This window comes from Mycetomoellerius zeteki, unplaced genomic scaffold (genome assembly GCF_001594055.1).
Source record: "Mycetomoellerius zeteki isolate Tzet28-1 unplaced genomic scaffold, Tzet1.0 scaffold164, whole genome shotgun sequence".
In the NCBI taxonomy this organism is placed as follows: domain Eukaryota; kingdom Metazoa; phylum Arthropoda; class Insecta; order Hymenoptera; family Formicidae; genus Mycetomoellerius; species Mycetomoellerius zeteki.
In genome coordinates this window covers 1,864,413-1,889,312 of record NW_017256594.1, presented here as the reverse complement: position 1 = coordinate 1,889,312, position 24,900 = coordinate 1,864,413, and the positions used below count along the sequence as shown (strand labels likewise).

At 36.0% G+C, this 24,900-nt stretch overlaps 1 protein-coding gene across 1 annotated transcript in view; it reads right to left on the bottom strand.

Annotated features, from left to right (window-relative positions):
• LOC108721269 (neural cell adhesion molecule 2) overlaps positions 1-24,900 on the bottom strand; it is a 227,413-nt gene that overhangs the window by 36,709 nt on the left and 165,804 nt on the right. The window contains exons 4-5 of the mRNA XM_018445736.1: positions 11,770-11,880; positions 9,260-9,463 (exon numbers count right to left, since the gene is read on the bottom strand). Coding sequence (XP_018301238.1) covers positions 9,260-9,463; positions 11,770-11,880 — 315 coding nt within the window. The remainder of the gene's footprint in view (positions 1-9,259; positions 9,464-11,769; positions 11,881-24,900) is intronic.

Genomic DNA, 24,900 nt, shown 5'->3' with positions numbered 1-24,900 from the left:
ATGATGCTGCCATATGTCTTGAATTATGTGTTTAATCAAATAATAGATAGGGATGGCTACGATTCCATCGATCACGTAATCATTGTCATATTGTGGGATGGGCAAGATTGTCAATGAGACTGTTGAAACCCCACAATATCTGCTGCATCAACTTCGGTGTACGGCTAATAACTCTGGCCGTCCAAGTGCATGCATTCTCCATAAGTCTACTGATTTTTTACGAGTCACAAAAAACGAGAAGCCGAAGAAAAATAATTTGACAGTAATTTCTATGCCGAGAAATTAATATACTGTCGGTAATTAAATGACTTTAATGAAGCTTTCTAAATGCATATAAAAAAATACAACAATAAAGCTTCACCTTTTAGTTATCTTCCAGCAAACTCTTTAATTTGCAACGAATACTTAACAAGAAACTCTCAATATATTTGTTTTCTTTGGAATATGTAATATTAGAATAATTTACTCGTTGTTTCAAATCTCTAGAGATGTATACATAACAGAAAGTTTCAACTAAAAAAAAATAATCGAGGGGCCGAGCACGTAAGCCTTGGGGCATCCTGTACAGTCGATTATCCTCATCGAAGCGCGAAGTAATTGTCTCGTCGTTGTTCCGGAACCTGGTCCGCAGCAGCGCGGAAGAGGCTTTAAATCTTGCGGGATTACCATATTCCTCGATGCTGTACACGCGGCTGCACGGTGTAATCATTAATTCGGTGCTGCTGGACGCACGTTTAACCCGCATCGCGGTACGAACTCACGCCGCGAATGCATTGGTATCCTTTTGCTCCTTCCCCTCCTCTCCATTTGGATATCAGAGGCAAAGAGATTTTAGGATTTATAAAAGGAATTACAATATTTTTTCACCATTACTTTTGCCCTTTAAAATACCTCTTTCGCAAAATTTTCTGGAGTAAGTTGCAAAAGTAAACACGGTAACGGCGGATGAATGGGACGTTGGAAAATAAATGAGATTTTTAATTAAAAACTTGCTCGTTTGCTCAGACATTTAACTTGGCCTGTTGATTGTTCCGGTCATGAGAAAACGGTTGCTCTTCTTCGACTTTGAGTTCTCAACTTTAATTCGATTCATTTTCCGATTTCATTGACTTTCTCTAAAAGATCTTAAAAACGTTGCGTATTTGTTGTCATATACAACAATAGGTAATGATAATACTTATCTTAAAATCTGTTGCATCTAAAATTTATATATAAATATTCAAGAATATGTATACTTTTAAGATTTAAATTAAAATCTCATTCATTCGTTCTCTCTCAAAGTTTAGTCTCTTAATTATTCGAGTCGTCAGCAAGTGGTTACCCTTGCTTTTAAGTTTTTAGTTTTAATCTGCTTTACCCTCCGGCTCTATATATTGACTCTCGAAGAGATTGCACGTCTCTGTGAATTCGTCCGGGGATATACGAAATAGAAATTAAAAAATCCCTCTTAAAATCTCGATATCGCAATAATTTGATATTCAATATTCGAGAATATTTTAAAATTCTGTTCACCATTTTTATATAAATTTTTTTCCTGCACAGGATATAATAAATAAAAGTGATATTACAAAATATTTTGAAGCTTGGTTGTTACGTCATATTTCACTGTTCAAAGAATATGTTCAGTAATATGTTATATAAATTTCGCTAATGTATTGGTTATATCTATAATATTTGTACTGTAAAAGGTTCGTAGATACGATATACTGAATAATATCTTAGATCTTCTAGACCTAATAATATTAGACACACATGAGTAAAAAATGTCATATTCGGTCAAGGCGGTTCTTGAAACACAATCCTAAATAAAGCTGGAGTAATATTATAAATTAAATTGACAAGCAATTTAATATTACTGCTGCAAATAAACATCTTAAAAAACTGTTAATAATTTAATTCTAATAAGCATCTTAAAAACTGTAAATAATTTATTGCGAAAAATATTACCCCAGCCAGGATTCGAATCCGAATATATCCTAATATATCGTATTAGATAATCAAGTAACGAACTGACACTCTGGCCGGATGATCGCGGACTATCTCGGCGAGTTATAAAACGACACCGATTCGAGATGTAGAACGCGGGTGGTAGAAAAATGCGAACATCCTGCAGGATCTCGGTGGATTGAATTGCAAAAGCGACTGAAAACCAAACCCGCAGATAAAGAGCTCCCGTCGGTTGAGAGCTCGGAATCGGCGACACGCGTTTTCGCCACGTGCGTACTTACGCGTACACGTGCGCGGAATCGCAAGACGGTGAGATGCAATCGCGTTCTTCGTTCCGTGGCGAAGCGATGCGGAGATCCGATGCGGATTTTCCGGAGGGAGAAGCGGCAATCGGCCGTGCGCGTGCGACCGGAACCGAGGAGAGCCTTCTCATTCTCGAGAGCGCGAAGAAGGCGCACTTCTCACGAAGACGGGTAATTGATCGGCAGATTCAATTTCGCGCGGATAATGAAATGCTGCCGAGAGGAAGGGTACGCTGAGTGAACGATCGCTTTGATTCCTTTTAAACGTGGTTGCGATCGCGCAAATCGTTAAAGTGCAAAGCGAGACGCGTCAAACCCTGAGGACGAAAGTGCGAAAGACCTTTGCTACGAAAGCTTATTCAGCACAGTAGAGAGATAAACTGTTGACTTATCGGTTTGTTATAGTCGAATTCAATTCACTGCATCTGACGATATACAATTGTATCCGTCCTTTATTTATCTAAATGGAGTTCGAGATTGACTCTGCCAGATGATAGGATTTGATTCAATTAAATTTTAAATATATTTTTTATTCGTAGAGTTTACTTTCCTAATAATAATTTTAAAATTAAAAATAACAAGTCTGTTGCTAAACTAAGTTTTGAGAAAATAACAAAACCTCATTTTATAATTAAACATAAATGCAGATTAAATTTCATTATACCGAAAAGTTTAATTAAGATTTTTTAAAATTAAAATTAAATAATATCAATAGATTATATTGATTACAATAACTGAATATTGCAAATTATGTCTAAAGAAAACTTTATCTCAAGTAAATTAAAATCCATTATTATCGGAATAAAAATTGACGTTGAGTAACATTTTGAACATCATATTTCTTCAATGATTTAAAAGTTGTTTTATTTTTATGACTTAGTGGCAAAAATAATATAGATTCTTCATTCATGTATAACAGTTTTTCGCAAATTGATAATTAATCATTCCCTTAGTCGCGATATTCACTTCCATTATCCACCTTCTTGCTAATCGCTCATTAGTCCCGTTATTGTCTTCGGGCGACGGCATTCGTCGAGTCCTTCTGATGTCTGAGTGGCTATGGTAATAGCCTATGCACAAGAGGGAGACAGTTCGGTATTCACGGGGATGCGTCTGTAATAGGTATTGTCGAGTCCGCCTAACGCTTAGCGAGTCGACAAATGACTTCTGTATTCTGTCAACGAAATGAATAACGCGCACAGCGCGTTACTGGCGATATAGAGCGCGCGAACACTTGCCAAGATCAGCCGAAAAAGATGGCCCGGGATTCTAACGCTCTCCGCATCGCTCTCGGCATATTGAAAGGGATTGCGCTTTTATGTGAAAAGGAGATTTATTATCGGGAAATCCGTGTTACCGAGCGTCGCGTATCGAGCGCGAAAGTTGCCGTCGTCAAAGGCCCGTTTGCAAAGGAGTGAATGCCAGTGGTATCCGGCCTCGAGAATGCTTTTTCCTTGGTTCTCCTTAACTACCTCCGAAGAAAGTGTCGTTCGTGATACTCGACTATTTTGGGATATTGTTACAGTGATGCGTGAATCAATATGTATAAAAAATAACCGATATTTATATTTTTATCTTAAAAATATACTCTAATCGATCGAACTTTTTATACATAAATAAAAGGTAATGCAAAAATATCGAGAAAATATATAGTTAATTGCATCATACCTTATTGTATATTCCGCCTTAATTCAGCGAAATAATTTTTTATTAGAAGTAAAAAAAATTATTGGACTTGGGTTATTCGTCATACTCGACTATTTTGAGATATTGTTACAGTTATGGATGAATCAATATTTATAATAGATATCCAACGTTTCGTCGGAAAAAATATACTCTAATCGATCAAACTTACTATAAATAAAAAAAAAATAAAGAAAAATTAAGACATGTATAGATAACAACTATATCATCCTTTATAGACATTCAGTCTTAAATTGGATCAACTAAAATTCGTTTCTTTTAAAATATCTGTACCTACGCATTGAATGAAAAAGAATAAATACAAAATTATATCAGATAAGATAAGAAGGAATACTTGGACTTTTGTCTTTTCATTTTCTAAGATCTCAATTTTGAATTCATTACTTACTTTTTGTTCTTAAGCAAAAAATATGTTTAAAAAAAATATTTTTCGCTATAAAAGCCAGGCTTTTTGTTAAATAGATCGTTAAACGAGAAAAGAGGAAATTCAAATCAGTTTGAGATCGCGGCAAACGTTTCGTATTACCTCATTCTCGAATCGTTCTCGAAGGCGGGCATCGCGTATAACAATACCTGATAAAAATCGATTAAACTGAGAACGACGGCTTTGCCGATCCAATTCGTGTATGCTAATGGGATCTAATCTCTGTGTCTTTTTTGCCAAACGTACAATCGCCGAACCGATAATTCCGCGTTATCTCGAATAATTTGCTATTACGTAAAATCGCGTGTTTAACCGATTTTATTCCGAATGACTTTCACATCACGCTTTCACCTAAGATCTTTGTCAAAAGTAATCACTGACACAGAAAAATATTACGACGCTTTCATTGTTTTATTGTGTAAAACAACATGTTCTCGTATATATTTATTTCTTTTGTTTAGACTCTCTTTCCTTCGCTTGCGCAATACTGATAGCCAATTTTTCTATATTTCTTTACTTCACAATATTTTTCTGAATTTAATTTATGCTGTTGTTAAAAATTACGATAGCCAAATGATAAAAGAAGTTACCATTTTTTGGTAACACTACGTGCGTGACGGTAATGCCGTCGATCTAGCAAACCGATCGGCGGCATCGACCAAACTGATCAAGTAGTGGCGCTGTGTGCTTCCTTCCTGGAAGGAGAAAGAAGGCCCGACCATTTTGTTGGCGTGTGCGTCGTGGTGGTGCTGTTTTTCAGCCATCTTATCCTGTTATCGCTTCTTTAGATAAAGCTAAAAACGGAAGAGGAATTTTTTGATATCCTAGCAGTGCCTCTAGAAGAACATTACTCAACACGTGGGTGAGGGGCTGATAGCCCAATTGAGGCTGTAAGCCTAACTTGAAGCAGTTAAACACCGGTGTTGAATTGAAGGATGCCAACTAGAAACTTAATGATTAAGCTCGCACTAAAAAGAAAAGGAGCTTTAATTCGAAAGATTGCATGCGATTTTATGGCTTACCAGGTAACTCGTACAAGTAAACCTCTTTTTAAACGACTAGCAGTTCGATTTATTTTGTTGATATGTAAACGGCTAGCAGTCCGTCTTGGTTATATTTATGATATCGGCTAGAAGTCCGTTTTATCATGCTTGGATCATAAAAGGTCTCCTTTGATTGATATTATTAAGATATTATTTCCATTATATTACAAAATAATAATTAACCAATAGAATTACCTCAGGCGTTTCTGCGATTGTGCTGCTTACTAATGGGAATTATCCGTTCACTTTTGTTACCTGATTAAAAGTTTCATTTATATATAGTTCATGTCTTTTTAACCTTAAAATTAATTAGTTAAGTTAAGTACGAATTATTAAAATAAATAGTAGCTTATATTTCGACGTGTTCCGTGTTTTTATTATATTTGTGTCATTTATATATTATAACGTTGTCATTAAAAAAAAAAGGAAAAATAAAAATCAGCGTAAAAACAGCTGTGATATATCAAGAATTGCTCTAAATAAAAACTGTAATTATTTATGCAACCAATATTTATATCGCAATATTCTGAAAAGTAAAAGTTTACATTATAACACCGACATTTTTTCATCTGAAACATCGTCACATTATCTTTAAAAATTAAAGGTACATGCAGAATATATTTAAACATACACATATCTTTTAAAAATACAGATTTTTAAATTTTATTATAAAATGTACAACGCGTATACTTCGTCTTTTGGAAGCTGGTAAAAAATCAATTAGCTAATAAAAATATCGCGTATGTGCATATTTAATTACGAACTAACGGGTGCAAAAGTTTTCCCTTATTACATACGGATTAGTCGGTTCGAATCAAAACCAGAAAAGGTTCCATTGTCCTCGTCCCATTGCTTTTAAATCGTGACTGAACTTTTCTCTGTATTCTTTAATGAAGGCTCTCTCGGGTTCTTCTAACGCTTATTTTACGCCATCTATAAGAAATTCACGAAGGCTTGGCGCGTCTACTTTTTCGCCGACTTTACAATTGAAGTATATTTAATGTGAGCTTTATTTTCCCGTAAACGATGCATTTACGGCAGAAATACTTTTAGTTGCTGCAGCCTGCATTTTTTCTTGAGAGAGAGAGAGAGAGAGAGAGAGAGAGAGAGAGAGAGAGAGAGAGAGTATCCTTTACCATATTTCTCTTGTTATACATCGGTTAATTTAGCTTTGTGCGCTGTGCATGCATCAAGTTACATATCTAAATTATTACATAAAAGCATAATAAAATAATTATATTAAATTAAATAATTGTATAAAAACAATGAGATAAAATTTTTTCAATATTACCGGATATAGAGGACCAATCAAATCGTAAATTAGTCGGTTTTAAAAACAATTTTGAAAACATTCATAACTTTTTCAATAAAAATAGTATAACAATGGTATTCAAAACAATCATCTATTTAAACCGTACGTATGTAGAAATAATGCAATTACGAATATGCAATCGTGTAACGTAATATTATTATTTAAATAACATTCTGTTTACTAGTAACATTTTACAGTCTGAAAAACAGCGCAATATTCAATGTTATTTGAACAATTTCTCAGTTTCTCGTCACATTATCAATTCGAATGAAACAAGTGTTTACAAAAGCGTATTTCTGAGGATTTAAAAATGTTATTTCATTGTACATTTTACCTTTCGTGTCCCGAAAACGATATCAATGCCTCTTGTCACCCATAAACGCGATCGAACGGAAGATCTCGCGATAATCTACTTTCTCCGCGGCGATGAGCTTCCAAAGGAGCCAAAGCGAAAGTAAAGTCGTACGTGACGTTCGCCTTTATCTCTGGACGTAAGAAAAAGAAAATAATGTAGTCGGAATTTGCGGGGGTCGGCGACAGCGGCGGTCCCCATCGCCGTCGTGCTATCGGGAAAATTTTAAATCACGTCCGAGATAATCGAATTCCACGCCGCGCGGGAAGACGCACCACGCTCACCCGGACGTTATTCACCCTTTAATGGCGAATTCGCACCCTCGCCCCCAACGTCCTCTGCCTCTTCTCTTTCTCTTTTTCCCATCGGCGCGCCATTTACGCATCGCTGCTACGGGCGTCCCGGCCCGATCTCGTAAAGAATGCAAAGGTACCCCCTGGAGAACACCCCCGGGGTACGTTCTCTGGACCGTATCGCTCGTAAATTCTATCGTCCATCCTGATTCTGTGAGCTGCGGCGAGAACCGCGCGATCATCTCATCTCCATCACCAATGCGTCGCGTCCTGGTCTCCACTACGTGCCGACGTTCCAGCCGTAGGAGTTACGGGGTCTGACGAGACGGTGCGAAGGGATATCGATATTTATTGGCTTGCCAAACGTGCCCTCGATAAATAACTGTCAGAAGGTCTCGGAGATTAAATTATTATCAACGTACTCTATATGTTTATTGTCTTTCTGCAATATCCGACAAAAAGATATGTGGGAACGGAGCGTATTGACCGTGTATCAATCACGATCGTGTATAAATCTTCTTCCTGCTGCTTGTAAACAGTAGGACCACATTGGTTATTCTACATCTATTGGGATTGTCTTGTATTAGCGTGGATATTTGACATTGGTATGGATGTCAAACATCTATATCAATACACCAGCGGTATTGATCTAGATGTTTGACATAGCTGTGTATGCTTTAGGTATCCATATTGCAAACGTTATTATGGCGTGTCTCGCGGTCCGAAAAAGCATTTGATATTTATTTTGCTATTTATTCTGCTGCGCTCTATTGACTTTCGTTCGCTAAGTATGTACAGCACTCCGAATTGATATGAATTCTCGTTCGCTTGAATTAAATTTGGAATGATTTTACATAAACCATATGCCGAAGAAGCAGGGTGAAGTTAAAGAACCTTATTAATATCCAACATTACTTTATAATCAGTGGTCGTACAGTTTAAAATAATTATCTGTTTATCTATACTAATTTATCGACTTTCGGCAGATTGCGTCATGCGTGTAAATAATGAGAAATTAAATTGCGCAATCGCAAACGAAAAGGATTTGGCTTTTAATATAAGATGCGCGATTATTGTTACATCCTTCCATCAAGTATAATCTTTTAAAGAACGAATAACCGAATGGGAACGAGAGACCGCTATTTTATGACTAAAGCTCGGATGGACTATATCCTCTCAATGCAAGCCGACGAACTCCGACCGAGCGACCGAATATCTCGTCTCTATATCGACGAGAGTTCTCTCGTTTCTCTCTTTCTCTTCCTTCCTTTCGGCAGCTCGTCGTCGATTCGTAAACGGGTCTAGAAAAATGGCCATCGGGTTTTCTATTATCCCGATAAACATCTCACGATGGTTCCGAGTTTGTCAATAGCGCGATGGTGTATAATACAGTTCGAAGCTTTCGACGAATCCTCTTTAGTATAGTAAGTGAAGGCAAATGCAATATCGCACCGAGTGTCCGGGATTACATGTCCTTCGAACACACGCTCAGTTTCTATCCTATTAAAGGATCGAGAGTTCATCTATCTAAGTTCGCGTATCTATGTCATTGTCGGCATAAGACGATTAAATTCAATAGAAAGACATTTGGAAACTGCCGAATTCTCGCGCGGAATCCGCGTCCAAGCGGACGCAAATTCATTGAATTTCTCATGAATATTTTAAAGCGTAGTTTTTGCCATAATCGCTCCTCGTAACGATACGTCATTATTACCGTTGCTCGCGGGTAATTGCGCGCTGTAATTATCATATATCGCGTAAATTAAAAACGTCGATAAAACGTGCCCGGCGGCATGAATCTCGCGTATTCATTGATGGTCGCGGTTGAGCGAGCCAAAAGAGCGAATTTTTATTAGTGTCGTAATGTGTATAGAATACTTACAACGCATGTCCACGCGGACTGACGACGACAGCGGAATCGACCTATTGTTATTCGTGGCGTTGCAGGTCAGCACCGAGTGGACGTCGTCCCGGCTTAAGTTCTGTACAACGATCTCGCTGCGTGTCACACCGCTGGTCGGCGTTGTGGTCCGATTGGTGATGAATCTGTCGTTGCGATACCAGGACACCATTGGAGCCGGTTTACCTACAGAAACAGGTTGATCTTGTTTTAGCTCGTTGCTTGTTAATTCGGCGAAAAAAAATATTAAGGTGATGCTGGAGCGATGATGGTCGAACTTGATTTATTATCGACAAAATGGATTCTTAATTCCAAATCAAACATTATGTACACTAAGTAAAATATTAAATAAACCGTTAAGAACACTTCTTGTTCTGATTATATAGGAGTATATTCTGTATATTGCATGAAAGCTCAGATGCTTTTCCATTCACTTTTCTTGTAAGTTTCAATATCATAATTTGTGTAGGGAAACTACTTTTTGTTTAGATATATATTTAGAATAATTTATATACGTGAAGAAATAACCTACGTGACAGGAAACTGTAATTTACCATTTTTTTTTGTTCTTCATACAGGTTTATACTTTCTCCACAGTTATTTGCGTTTTTTCTTTTATTCTGGAAAAGGATTTCAAATAAGAAAAATGAAGAAAATAGAAAAGTATGAAATGCGCATTTCGTCGGCTTTACAGACGATTCCAGTATTCCCTTAACTCCGATATCGGCGAAATGCGATGCTTCGTATGGCGAAAGCCTTTGCGAAGCAAATCCGCACAGAGATGTCTAACGGAGAGTCGATGATTTCGCTCGTTCGACAGAATCGCGTACCGCGACGCATAAATTTAATGGTACAAGTACCGAGTACCACTCGAGACTTCATTCAAAAGTACGATAATAATAATGAAGGGTAATAATTACAGGCTATAATTAGCGAAGAGAGTTAACATCGCGTAAATGGAATCGGTCTTTCATTATAAACTAACACAGATAGTGTCATTAAACAATCAATTCCAATATTATCGACGCGACGGTCGCAGGCATGAACACTCAAATTATTTATTGCAACTATTCGTATTATACAATGTATCTGTATAATTACTTAATGTAACATAATTTGTGTAATGCATAATCGATGAAAACTACAAGTTAACAAAGATCAGTAAATTAATATTATTGAAGATATTCTAATATTTAGATTAATTAATAGATTAGTCTTTTTGCAATTTAAATTATTAACTTTCTTATTATTTTTATTTTATGTATTTAGTTCCTAATTTCTTTTATTTTGTTGATCAATTATGTATTGCTATCATTGAGAGGATCTGATCCTGAAGCACTTAACGCGTTAAGTGCTTCATGGATGACCTACGCTTGACCTTCTGTTTAGACTGTTTGATATTTTGATTACAAAAAAATCGTTTTAAAATCATTTTTGACATATCTAATTATGATATATTATGCAATTGGTATATTAGACCTTCTTCTTTATAATAAGAACTTTTGTAATTCTTTAAATCATTATATTATATAATCATATAAAATACATGTTATTTAACAAATATAATAAATTCAAACAAAAATATCGTGGGTCATTCACGATATTCTTGTTTACATTTGGGTGACCCATCACTCTGTATGATGGGTGAAGGTTAAGCTACTTAAAATTAACCAAACACGGAACACATTAATAGATAACGATATCTACTTATCTATCTACCTTTTTGGCTTTGTAGAACAACAATAAAATATTTTAGAAAGATTAATTATTTATTAATTAATAATAAATAATTTCGGAATTATTAAATATCTCACAAATATACAAATAAAGAAAAACAAAGTTATTAATAGCGGCATACATAAAAATTTTATAATAATGCTGCAAAATATCATTTTGATAATATTAATCGTGATTGATTTAATATAAATATAAACATTGTAGTTATGCGTTGTATAAATACTATTAATATATATATATACATATAAATATTATTCATCTACAAATATGCACCACGTTTTGTAACATGAGAATATTTATTCGCATAATATTATTATTCATAATTAATAGCTATCATTTATAGAATAAATAGATGGATGTTAATGCATGTAATTGATATATATTATGTTTATAATACATATTTCAAGAGATCTTATGAGTCAATTAACAAGTAATACAACGGAATAATACAACGCCAGAATAATTAAGTCAAAAGTGATAATAATAATTATTGCAATATTGCTTTAGCATGAAAATTAAAACCTTCATTTATATATTCATTTATATGTAGGAATAAATTTGTACAAATTACTAAACAAAAAGAATGCCTCAACCATATATAGTAGAATATCCTTCTATATCTCACTTTTTTCAATCGATCGCAGGATACAAAACCCGCATTGCGGGGCAGAAAAATTCATACAATTTTTTCGAGAATTTCGTAAAAAAGATTTCATCGTTATATACTCTTGTTCAAATTTATAGATGATACTCACCGCCATGAACGTCGCAGAAGAGCCTTAGGTTAGCGCCTTCCATATACGGTCCGACCGTCGCGTCCCGTCTGTTCTCGTTCTCGTCGACAATCGTGATCTTGCGCGGTGGTACTGGAAAACGAATAGAAATGTCAATGTAGTTAACGCTGAAGAATATTCATGGTACGCGCGATGGGAAGCTACCCTGGTAGCGAGTCGCCACGTACGACAAGGGTTGTCCCGGGCGGCGCGCGACTCGGCAGCACGTCACGAAAAATCCGATAACACGAAATTGGTATTGGAAGATCGTGCCTGAGATATCGCGACGGCATTAAATTGAAATCTGAAATCGATATCGGGGCGCCGCGAGAACCCGCGATGTATATTTCTGACGGACGTACATACCGGATGATGCGTTCGCGCGCACTTCTGCTCTCTATCAGTTCAGAAGCTGGGAATTGTCGTGATATCAGATATCGGACAAACGTGAAGTTTGCCGGCGAGCGGAACTTAAAATAATAAGAACGGAGTCATGAGAAAATCAGCGTTTTTATCGTTTCCCTTCGAGAGCGCGTGCGACATTTTTTAATTCTCTTACGTAAATTAGTTTATTCGGAGGAACTCCTTTCGACCTTTCGTGGAGTTCGTGGAAAAATCAGATTGCAATGCTCGGGACGTTTGTAAAAGGAGACCCACTCCGGCAGGCGGAATTCCCGGGCGATGTAATTGGAAAATTACAATCGCAAAAATCACGACGGAAGGCATTCAAGAACGTCACCTCGTTCTAGCTTATTTTTCTTCCTGGCGGCCTTCTCTCGCCGCATAAAGAATTATTTTGGTGCTGCACTTGGAGTGGAATGGCGTTTTATTCTTATTGCAATCTTCTTTCATGGTGCATCAAGCGCGGCAGTCAGAAGCTTTTGAAATCAAAAGCAACTTGGTAAAATACAGTTGTCTTCTTTCAGCTTACATCAAATGTATTATTACTATATTGTAAATAATAATTATGCCTATTGTACTCTTCAGTTAGTCACTTGACTAAGCAGCGACGAGACAAAAATTGAATAATTCCTAACCAGACAATAGGGAGACACTCATCCTCGGTCTCACATAGAACATAATTCCAACATCTTCCAACTATTGTCAATACATCTACGATAATGAATTTGCTGAAGATGGTTTGAAAGAAATCGAAACAAATAAGCTGGTATCGACAGTCACTGTACATTTGTAATATATATATTATGTGAATATTATTAGACTATTGTCTATTAGACTGTTGTAAATTGCGCATCAATTACCACGCTGTGTAATGCTCTTATTGTCCGCACATTATATTATTGTTTTTTAATTTCGAGAATCCGATTAGTATTTAATTTTGATATTATTACTACAACCAAGAGAAGGATAGATCAGTAAATATCAGATCTTTCTCTTAATATTATCTTCTATAATTCTAATTTCAAATTTTTGTACATGTGTCAACCTCGTTATCGAATCTTTTTGATTGTAATATTCAATTGTGAAACTAGAAACTTTCAAGTAAGAGTCTAGTCGAGACAAATATGGTGGTAATATTTGATTCTGTATTGTAGAGTACGTACATAAAAAAATGATTTTGTAGAAGTAAAACATTTAACTAAATATAAATCTGAAAATAATTTTGTTAGACTATTTATAATTTCGTAAGAATCTCAAATATAAACGAGTAATAGTGCAAAAAGTTTTGACATTCTGGCAACCAGTTTGATTGTTCAACAAATTTATTTTCAGATCTGTATCTAGATAAACTTTTAGATACTTCAATATAATAAAATCGTTCTTTTCGTATAAACTTATCTAAATTTTACATGATTCTGTATACTCTGTAATAGATATGCCATTTCCGCTATATTTGTCTTGTGAATAGACTATGTATGATCAGATTCTTTTGAAGGTTTTTAAATAAAATAAATATACTTGACTTCACGCGGACGTGAAAAGTATTTTAAAAATATTTTTAGTTAAAATATCATTGCGAAGACTCCTCTCCTTCCTTCCTCTATCTCAGTCCCTCCCTTTCTTGAAGACGTTTCCTTTCTTCTCGGTCTACATCTCTGTAATCTTGACAAATGATATGCGGGGAAGCATCATTTATCGGTATTAGCCTTTATAGTATTTGCAGTATCACAGTCCATCCGTGTAATACGTTAGATATTTCGATTGCCTCTCTGCCGCCATAAGGAAAAGGTACATGATGTACTCGCGTCGATGCCGGGTCCCGGTGTTCGCGACCTCTTTTTAAAAGCGCAGTCCCTCCGTAAAGACGCAGTAGTCTAGCGGCGCAATAGCGCGGCACGCCATTAATCCGCGACAGGTCTGACAGTGGCGCACCTGCACTACCGCCGTTATTTATTTCAGCGGAAACTGCCGCGGCTGCTCTATACTGACGAGAATTATCGTGCTTTAATGAAACCGATCCCTCCGGTAAAACTCAATTTATTATCCGACTCCGGGCGCGCGCTTTCACGTCCGACTTCGCGTCGGCCACTTTCTTTCCTCTAATTATCCACCGCGTTTAGTTAAAAGCTAAAGTTCGCGCGCGCACGCGGTTTCAGCCGCGCCGCCACCGCGTGAGATCATTCCGCTGCGCAATCATTTTTCATACATCCCATTTTACCTGCGGGAATACGTTTCTTCCTAAGTAAAGCGAATCCCGTTTCGGTCCGACGGGAACTGACGATGATTAAATTTGTTCCTCTCGTTAGCGACCGTGATTAACGTAAAAATAGATCTCGCATTCGTAGCTCGGCGGCCCGGAACGATTAACGTGCGCAATGTTGCGCCATTAATATTCCCCTCTCTCCCTTTTTCAATTACTAAGGCGCGACATAACTTTCTTAGAATTATGAACGCCAGCAGATATTTACGGTTATGACGATACAGCGCAGTCCCCAGGAAATATCTATATAACTCTGGGAAAATGCCGCGCAAAAAGAAATTGATTTCGCATTAAGCTTTATCATTTTCGTAATAAAATACGGTATTCTTATGACATTCTAAATAACGAACTTATTTGTATCTCACAAAATACGCGTTGCATTATATGTCTTAAGTTGATCGATTTATTTGAGACTGAAACGTGCTTCACACACTTTGTGGTCGACTATGTTGCATATAATTAACGCAAAGCTCAGAGCCGACAAGAAATTTTCCATAAAGTATCAATATGTGCTGCAGTTGTTATAACAAAGTACATGAACCAAGTAGGATTTTGGATTTGAGTTTTGAATGCAAACTCTGGTTCCGATGCACGATAAAGGTCTTTCATTAGTATCAAAATTTGACTTTCACAAGCGTCGTTCTCTGATATTTCCAACATACATAAATTTTTGTAGAAATTACCTTGCAAATAACTGTTAATTAAAACGTATGATTGAATGAGACTAATTAAGTACATTGTGTAGATTTTCTTTTTTTTTTTCAAATTTCAAATTACGTTATCCGTTTTTAATTTATTTGTAATTTTATTATCATTCTTTATTATCAGGATTTTTTTTCAGTACGTTTTTTGCAAAATCGTCCTTTTGCAATTTACAATTTAGTTTCCATCCAACAATGTCTCTTGCTCGCACATACAACGGTTGATTAGCACGCGCATTGCGCGAGCTCGCGCATACTTGGCCACCAGTGCGGACTGGTCAGATTTATTGTTTATAAAGGCTCTTGATTTTGGGAACATCATCAGCATCGAGAGAGCGGCATCGGCACGGCCAGGCACGGGAAGTCCGAAACTGTTTTTCGTGATTAATGCTGCGCTGAGGGTGGACGGCGTGGGGAAAAAGGGGTATTAACGGACGGCCGAGCCATCGGGTGGTAATTGTCGTGCCCGCAGTTACGCTGGTTAATTTGAGCCGCCAAAAAGTTACTTCCGCCTTTTGCTCCCGCCGTGACCATAAAAAAAATTTTACTGCGGTTCGCGTGTTACTACCGTGCAAATGAAGCCGTATCGGTGTGCTAACGGCGACCGAGCGCGCCATAACAGCGTGCGGGATTTGATTTCGGACTCGAACTTTACGTTACCGTCGCGCGCGAAGTTTCGCTCTGATAAACCAGTGTTTCGGTGAAATAAAACACCGCGACCGCGGTACAAAGAGCTTAAATCGAAATCGCATGCCGCAAACGGACATTCGTCGAAAACTGCGGCATAATAGTTTTTTTTTTTGCCGATAAGAGAGAATTTTCCGCAAAGAGAGAATTTCGGAGAATAACAGTGTTACGAACTTAATCGTTCGTTTATCGCGAGCGAAAAACTTAATTCTCTGATTGTAATTAAGTGGACGTAAAAAAAATATGATACGATCGAAAATGATAACATAATTCCTCGGTCCTTATGAATAATCTACATAACTATGAATAAATTTTTGGTTTCATCGCGCAAGCTTTGATTACATATTTCTATCGAAATCAACTTAACGAACCGTTTTTATTCTCAAATTACGATCGCAATTTCGCTTTTGTCATCGCATTTACTTTAGCTGCCAGGCCATCGGTATGCATAGTATGCAACATGGCGCGATGAAGTGCAGTCACAACGATTTTTTAATTTTCGATGCGTGACAACAGACCGATTAGACTGCTTTATATAAACTGCGTCACGGAGAACGCATAAAATTGCACCCGTGATTGAAAAATATTTTAGCGGGAAATACACAGAGGTATTTATGAACAAAAGTACGTTTTTTATTCATAAAGCGGCGGCTGCGAAAAAATAAAGCGTCTGCCGACGTCGCGTAAAAAAAAATTGGGTCGATATACGCGTGCACGCATACTGGCGGCATAGAGGGTATATATAAATTCTAAAAGGGGCGGCCGTTTCGATTTTCGTCAATGCTGAGCCGATGAATAGGGTGATCCGATTCGTTTTGCGAGCGTGTTCCGCTTTGGCGAACGCTTCACTTTTGTCACTCGTGCACCGTCTATATTCTATACGCACCCATCACTCGCTCTTTCCTCTTTTTCCGCACGTGCCGAATCAAAATACGTTCGTTAATTCTGAAATGGAGAGCGAGAACATCACGGAGATCCGTCATTTGGCACAACGCACTTATTGCGGCTGTTCGCAAGAGCGTCCCGAATAATGTATTGACTGTCACTTGAAAAGTAATGTCGCGATCACTGTATGAATTGGGGAGAACGTAGCTGATAATAAACGCAGCAGAGTTTTTTATCGATTTATATATATAAAATTTATATATAAAAAATTATAAAAAGAAATCAAATCACATTATATCTCTTAGAAAATGGTGAGAGCATCTTGTATCATCAATATACAAGAAATATGTTATAATTAAAGAAAATATAAGACTCGTAATTTGCAAAGCAAAATAAGAAGGAATAACGGCAAAAACGCATAATAATGTATGATACAAAATAAGAATTAATAAAATAATTTATTCTCTAAGAAAATAGAAAAATAACGAAAATGTTCCAATTCTATTTCAATAGTTTGATATTTATCAAAGTATCAGAATATAAAATAGTATAGAGTATAGTAGAATTGAAAGGGTTTTAAGTCGTAATTACAATTAATCAAATAGTATAAAATGAAAATTATACAAAGAATAAAAATATAAGATTTATACAAAAAATAATGTAGATTAATAAATATATTTATATTTATTAATCCACAAATTACAGATATATTGTTAAAAAATTCTCTGTCATACGTATAAATTATTATTATTAAAATCTCGATTAAAATAGTGATATGAGATAAAATTTAATGGTAATGAATTGCGGAATATATATTAGATGTTTTTTATTCAAGGTCGAGAATAGTGCTATAAGGGTAGTGCTAGGTAAATGCTAGGGTAGGGAATACAAGCTCACTTGCAATATAAGAATATACTACTACAATAGCCACGAATGAAACCTTATAGCCGCCAACCGTAAAGCACTAGAAGTGTGACAATTAAAGGAAAGGAACGAGTTTGTTCACGTTATATCGGATTAGTTTTGCAGCGAAATAGTAATTTAGAGGTACATGCGCCAAGACTCTGCGTGCTAATGCGAAACAATTTAACTGCAAAACAAACTTAACTTATTCGTTAATACTATAGGCGAGCGAAAGGGTTTACTTTCCCACTTGCAGAGCGATGCAATTTCCTATGACCATTTGAAGGAAACGGAGTGACGTAAATACAGCTTGGGCTAAATAAAAAAAAACTCCAGATTGCAGATAGAGAATTAAAAGTAAGTTAACGTAATGACTTTCAATTTTTTGTAAGTCTTTGCTTCCGAATTTTTAAGTAATTTATTTATCTTGTAGTTTCTATCGCTTCTTGTTTGTCGATGTGTATGTAGCTTAAACTATTATTTAACTATTACTAGGTATTGATTACAACGCGTATTCTCGATAACGAAGGAGAGACAAGAACGGGACGGCTCTTTCTTGTTTGATTTTGCACGTCGATCTGTCTCAGCCGAGAGCGAGAGAGAAAGAGAGATATGCTAACGATGAGCTGACTCAAGGGAATAGCCACGACGCAACATGATACTCGAAAGTGCCCATCACTACAGTTCGCTACGCGTGGCAACGGATTTGAAGACCCTATTATAATAATTGCTTCGAAAACTGCTGCCGTTGTCGTTGAGGTTCGTCGCTCTGCGACCGTACCTCTTTTTTGGTGCTATCTTCGAGTGTTGCAGTATATCATCGTCACAAGGACCACCTTCATATTTATGCTTATAGAAGATAATGTTATTTACACGACGAGTTGCATAAACGAAAATTGGATTTGTCGCGTTCAACTTGAATTAGAAATAAAACTAACTTGTTGAATGTCGAGAATTTTGTTCGAAAAGTCTGACTAAAAACTGTTCAATGTCAAGATAAATACAGTTTTAAAAAATATATTCTTTATTTCATTTAATTAACTCTCTATTCGTAGACCCGTAATTCCCAAACTGAGAGAAATGTTTTGTATGATATATGATTTACAAAAACTTTTTAATTTAAAAATTTTATTCTAATCAAAACTTGGATACAATAACTTTTTTAATTAAAAAGTAAGTCATACAAAACATTTCTCTCATTGTCAGTGAGAATTATGAATATAATCGGTTACATTTTATATAAATATCATCAACGACTTTTACTTGATAAATGATTCCATTTAAAAAAAAGGAAAAAGTAATTCTGATAATTTATTTCTTTTGTAATTTTTAAAAAGCAAACAATAAAATCAAACATCTTATTCCGAACATATTTCGACAATGGCACGAACTTTAACATCACACGTTCTCAATTTCGAGTGTGAGCGACGCAAACTTCCGTATACTTGTGTGAAACTTCAGGATCGGCAGTGAACGTTCGGCATACCGTGCGGTAATATACGAAAAATCGCACGTGAATGCGATCCGGCACGAGGAGACAGAAACAACCATCGAGACAGACGGGGATGGGGGTGGGTGTAATATCCGCTCTCGTGTATGTACCTCTTCCTCACACACGTATATACGCGTCGAGCTTTGTGGTCCCGTACGTGCTTGGGTCAGGGAACATGTACACACCGTAGATACACATCCGGTATAATCCGACGCTAGGGGTTGAACGAAACAACGGACTTGTCGAAGCGCGTTCTGTGACTCTACTAGTGTAGAGGTTCTTCGTCTTCTCCGTTTTCTTCCATTTCTTGGTCCCGGTCTTTTTGCGCTGCTCTCACCGCTAATACGCTTGTATTTTTGTCCGAATCCTCTCTCTCAGCGCGGACTTTCCGTAATCTTTCACGTCTCGCTGTTCCCGAGAGGACAGAGAGAGAGAGAGAGAGAGAGAGAGAGAGAAAGGAGGAAAATTCAGGGTTGGTTTCGAGTTGACTGAGACAGGATGAGGTACAACCGGTCCTCATTCCTTTACTCCTTTATCCTGAGCGAGTATAAGATTGTTCTGTCATGTCGAAAGGATCGCCCTTTCATCCAGCCGAAATATATAATATAATCTTGTGCAAATTAATATGAACAAAAGGTAGTTTTTACATTTATACATATTTATTACGTAAAAAGAATTTACAAAGTATTTATTATATTATTTTTTAGTATTAATATTATAATAAATACTATAAATATCCGTTTTATGTAGTGTTGTGTAAGTATATATTATATAAATCTAAAATTATATTTCTTGTTCACATTAATTTGCACAAGATTGTATCATGCTCGCGGAAAAATAAGATGTGAAATGAATTTTCGACCGAATCAGACGCATCACGTGGGAGGTTGTTATTTCTGATATATCGAATTTCTATATCAGACTTTGTAATCTATTTAGGACGCATCAAATTCCTAGATTAATTGAAGGTCACTGACACGTTAACGCACAAAGTTATTTTAAAAATATACAATTTGGATTTTTAATAATAATAAAAAAATATGTATATAGTAATTAAGACATAATTAAGAAATATGCTTATTATTGTTAAGTTGTCTGTGAGATTAAATAAATGGCGGTAAAACACACACACTGCACGCATATATAATATATTATTTTTTTAAAAAATCTTTGTTTCTCTCTCAGATTTACGTGACATTTCATTATTTACATTAATAAAAGGTGTGTCACCAACAAAAATAGCTTTTTGTACAAAGAGAAATAATGGTCTAGAATGATGCTGCGCATAATACTATATGGACTCATGTATAGAAATTTAAAAAAAATATGGTGATATTGCAACGTTATTGTTCAAAGAGATGAGGAAGCAAAAACTTCAATAGTTCAAATCCAATATATTACTTTTCATTTTCACAATCATATTTTTTACCTTATCGCTGTGATGTTAATTAATTAATTAATTAATTATCGATGAGTGTAAGCCTTTGACAAAACACATGCATAAATCTTACCGCGATGACGGTATAATTATCTTGGCAAGCTCATCGCGCGCGCCGGAATTGAAAAGAAAAAACGACGCGCGAGAAACGGAGAGTTTCGTGCTCGCTATCGGGCACGCGTGTAGGCGAAGCACGTGCACGTTATCTTGCACACGCACGTATGAATATTCAAATCGGCGCGGGTGTTATATAATTCAACGCCAATTCGAGATAAGTCTCATAACCAATCGACCGTGCCCGATTAATGCGCTCGCCTGGTATCATTTAATTAAATACACGTGACAACGGGCGTAACGATTTTCACGGCTGTTTCTCTCGGCGTTCGTGCCACCGGTGAGAAAAACCTCCGAAAAACAAAACGGGGCCGCAACAAAATTTCCCGGCTCTCTTTTTTCTCTATTATTATTGCGATTTACCTCTCGAACATGATTTCGAAAAAGCAAGAATTTTTTGCCAAATCCACGTTGAATATTCGAGATCGACGAGGACTATTATAGTTGACTCATTCTTTTTTTTTTTTTTTATAGAAAATGGTATCGCAAATATCGCGCAACGTTATTCGTGAATATTTTACTCTGGTATATTTCATGCTTGACGGAAATATCTAACGTATCTAAAGAAAAGACCGAAACGGCGAAGCGGACGGCAAACATTTCTCGTCGAGCTGTAGGAAGATATGCGCATGGATTTTGCAAACCACGTCCATCAAGGAACACTAAATACTAAAGCCATGCGAATAATGCAAAAAAAATGTATCAAAGTGCATGGGAGATATATACTGTTTAATTACTGTTATCATCGTTGAAAAGACACCTCTGTAAACCATTTAAAGAGATTCAATAAATTATGCATGCAGTTGATTGCTACTTTAAATTATAAAAAGCCTTTGATCTGCAGAGAATTTCTGTAGACCATTCCGAATCGTAATGTCAAAGAGAATTACATATTTCGAGAAAATTTACATTAATAATTATTGAAATGTCCCCGCAAATGATATTTTGGTAATTACATTTGTTATAAATAATGATAAACTATTTTAACTCAACATATTGGATTTTTATAACATATATGGTTTAAACTTTATCTTTAGTTCTTATTATTAATGGAATATCTTAATATCTAAAAATATGAGCTAACGCTCTTTTCTGAATTTCGTCAGATATTTCAAACTTTAGAAAAGTTATTAAATTTTTATTCACCTTAACATGTTTAACATTCGACGTACAGCATATATTAAAAGTTATTCGCGTTTATATATTAATTGTAAGAGAAAATTAAAATATATAATGTTGGCCCAAAAAATGACAAAAAATAACTATAAGTTATAGTTAAATTATAATAATTGCAACAACTTTTATGGTAATGATAACTATAATTATAGTCATTTTACAATTGCTAACTATATATGTATATATATTGATAAAACTTGTACACATATAGATATTATTATTAACATTCTAGCAATAATAATTATAATTATGGTAAACTTTTAAATATAGTCACACATACCAAAAATTCTTCTCTCTTATCGTCAGTACATATTATTGTAAATAATTATATAATATTATATAATAAATAATTATAAATTGCACAGGCTTAATTTTCCTAAAGTCGTCTCAGCTTCAGATTCACGCAGTTACGAAGTTTACGGCGTCAATTAATAGACTAGATCCGTCACTATCCATTAATCAAAGTTCACAAGACCTCGTTGGCCATGTCAATATCAGAATTAAGTAGTTCTTACATTAGAGTATTCGATTGTCGCTTCCAGTAAGATATGTCGCGCGTGACCGAGTACATATTACAAGAAAGATTCTTTGTTCTGCAACCAGCAGCGTCAAGATTCAAGCACGCGCTGTAGCGGACGGCCACTAAATCATCGGACGTCGCGTTAAGGGGAGTTTGCGATCGTTACAACAGTGACATTTCTTGTCCCGATACTCGGCGAGAACTTTCGGTCCGGCTTCGTCTTGGATCCTCTTCACTAACTCCGTTTCATGAGAGCATTTCTTACGGCGCGACGAACCGCAGTACGAGCGAGCGAGTGAGCAACTTTTCGCCGACTTTTGCCGACGTTCGAAGTACTCACGGAGTGGAAGAAGACGGCAATCTTCCACTCCGGACAGTCAAAAGTATTTTTGTCGGCGCTCGCGGATAAGATTCAAGTGGCGGTACGTGCGAAGTGACTTCGAAACTCGGCCGCCGACTTCAGTAATGGTGACGAGCGAACTCTCCAGATCGCGTCGTCTTAATTTCGCCGTTCGCGGCCACCGGGTTTATCCACCCGGTTTCGAACGTGTATCCGTGCGATCAAGGCGCAGCCACGAACTGCTGCTGGCAAATACCAGTCCGTGTGCAGATAGTTGTACTATGAATCCATGCGGATTCGTGCGGCCACCATCGCGCAACGGTATTGAGCGGTATTTGTTCTGCGGATACGACGCGAGCGACGACGCAGTGATCGTATCCGCTAGGATAATTAATCATGCTACAGGAACACGTATATATAGTACACGTATATATACACTGACTTCGACGGATGGAACACGATGCAGTAAATGTGATTTCGAGTCGCGACCAAGTCTCCACGTCGCGGAGTTTTTACCGTTGAAAAATTGACGTCATTTTTTACACGACGTCCGATCGGAATTTTCACGTCCTGTAGAAATAAGCCGATGCGCCTTGATTTACGATGGTTGTTCCGATAAAACGTGTAAGGTTTTAACATGTAATATAATGTGTGGCTAATCCTATCGAACACGTTGACTAAAATGTGTCCGTTGCATTCAGCACGTGTAATGCAACGGACTTTTAATTTTTAAATGTATTTACTATACTATATATATATGTATATATTTTATACTTGAAATATGAGAGATACACAGGAATTCATTGGCGAATCCAGAAATTTATCATGGAAGATCATTGGCTTGCAAGCGAAATTTTTTTAAATATTAAATATGAAAAGGTGAATATTAAATTATTATTTAAATTATTATAATGAAAAAGTATTGTTTAAATGTATAATTCATAAAATGTTTCATTTAAAATATATTATATTAACACAAAAGAAAAATAACAATAAAATCTATGTTTTTTATATATCTAGAAGTTTTCTTAAATTAAAAAAAAATTTGGAATATCAAAATTGTGATTACGCATTTCAGAAATATTAAAAATATATATAACATTTTGTTGTAAATATTTTAAAGAAGAGGACTCCAAGTAGAAGGCCATGACCACCATGATCCCCCTAGTGGATCCGCTAATGCACAGAATGTTTCGTAATATGTAGGCATAACTTCAAAAATAAATTTAGGACATAAAAATAATACAAAAAACTCGTATAAATATTTGTTCTACGTGTTTTCAAGTTATAAACATTTTTGTGTTTCATTAATTTTTGTTAAAAACTGAGCTGGCATATTTTCACACGTCTTTATGTACCTTTACTTTAACAATTTTCTTTAAAGACAGAATATCAAGACGCTACGCTAGTTCAGTTTGTAACGAAAATTAATGAAACACGAGAACATGTATAACTTGGAAACAAGGTCAAATAGAACAAATGTTTGTATAAACTTTTTATGTTATTTTTGTGTTCTGAATTTATTCTCGAAGTTATGCCCACATGTTACGAAATACCAAGTATATTGCTATTTAAATTATAAAATATATATTATTATACCAAATATTCTATGCAATACGAAATACGGAATTGTATGAAATAATCTTTACTCTTATCGTGATTAGCGATAATATTTCTCGGTACTGTTCTCTCGCTTAATTATAAGTACACCGTGAGCGGAGCAGTTCATAGTAACTGATGTAACAGAGGGAATCCGGTTTAAATTCCCTCGCTGATATTCCGGCTATGTATCATGTACGTAAATCTCCCACGGTGAGACGTCCGAAAAGTTTCCGTCCTTCCCTGAATGTTTCAGATTTCTACTCGGTTAATCCTATGGAGCGCATAGATTGAATCGGCATTGGGGTAAGTCGATACCGGAGAGAAACTCATCAGTCTTACTAGAACTTTTATAAAAGTTTTGATGGATGCACTTACGAAACTTCACGATAGGAAATCTATTTTACATATTGCAATTGAATGCACAATGTCATGTGTGCGATTTGGATCTCTGATTTTTGAAAACACATTTGTATCTTTATATATGATTTATCACTATTGCTTACGATTTATTACTATTTTATTGAAAAAAAAATAAAATAGTAATATTTCTCTCTCTCTCTCTCTCTCTCTCTCTCTCTCTCTCTCTCTCTCTC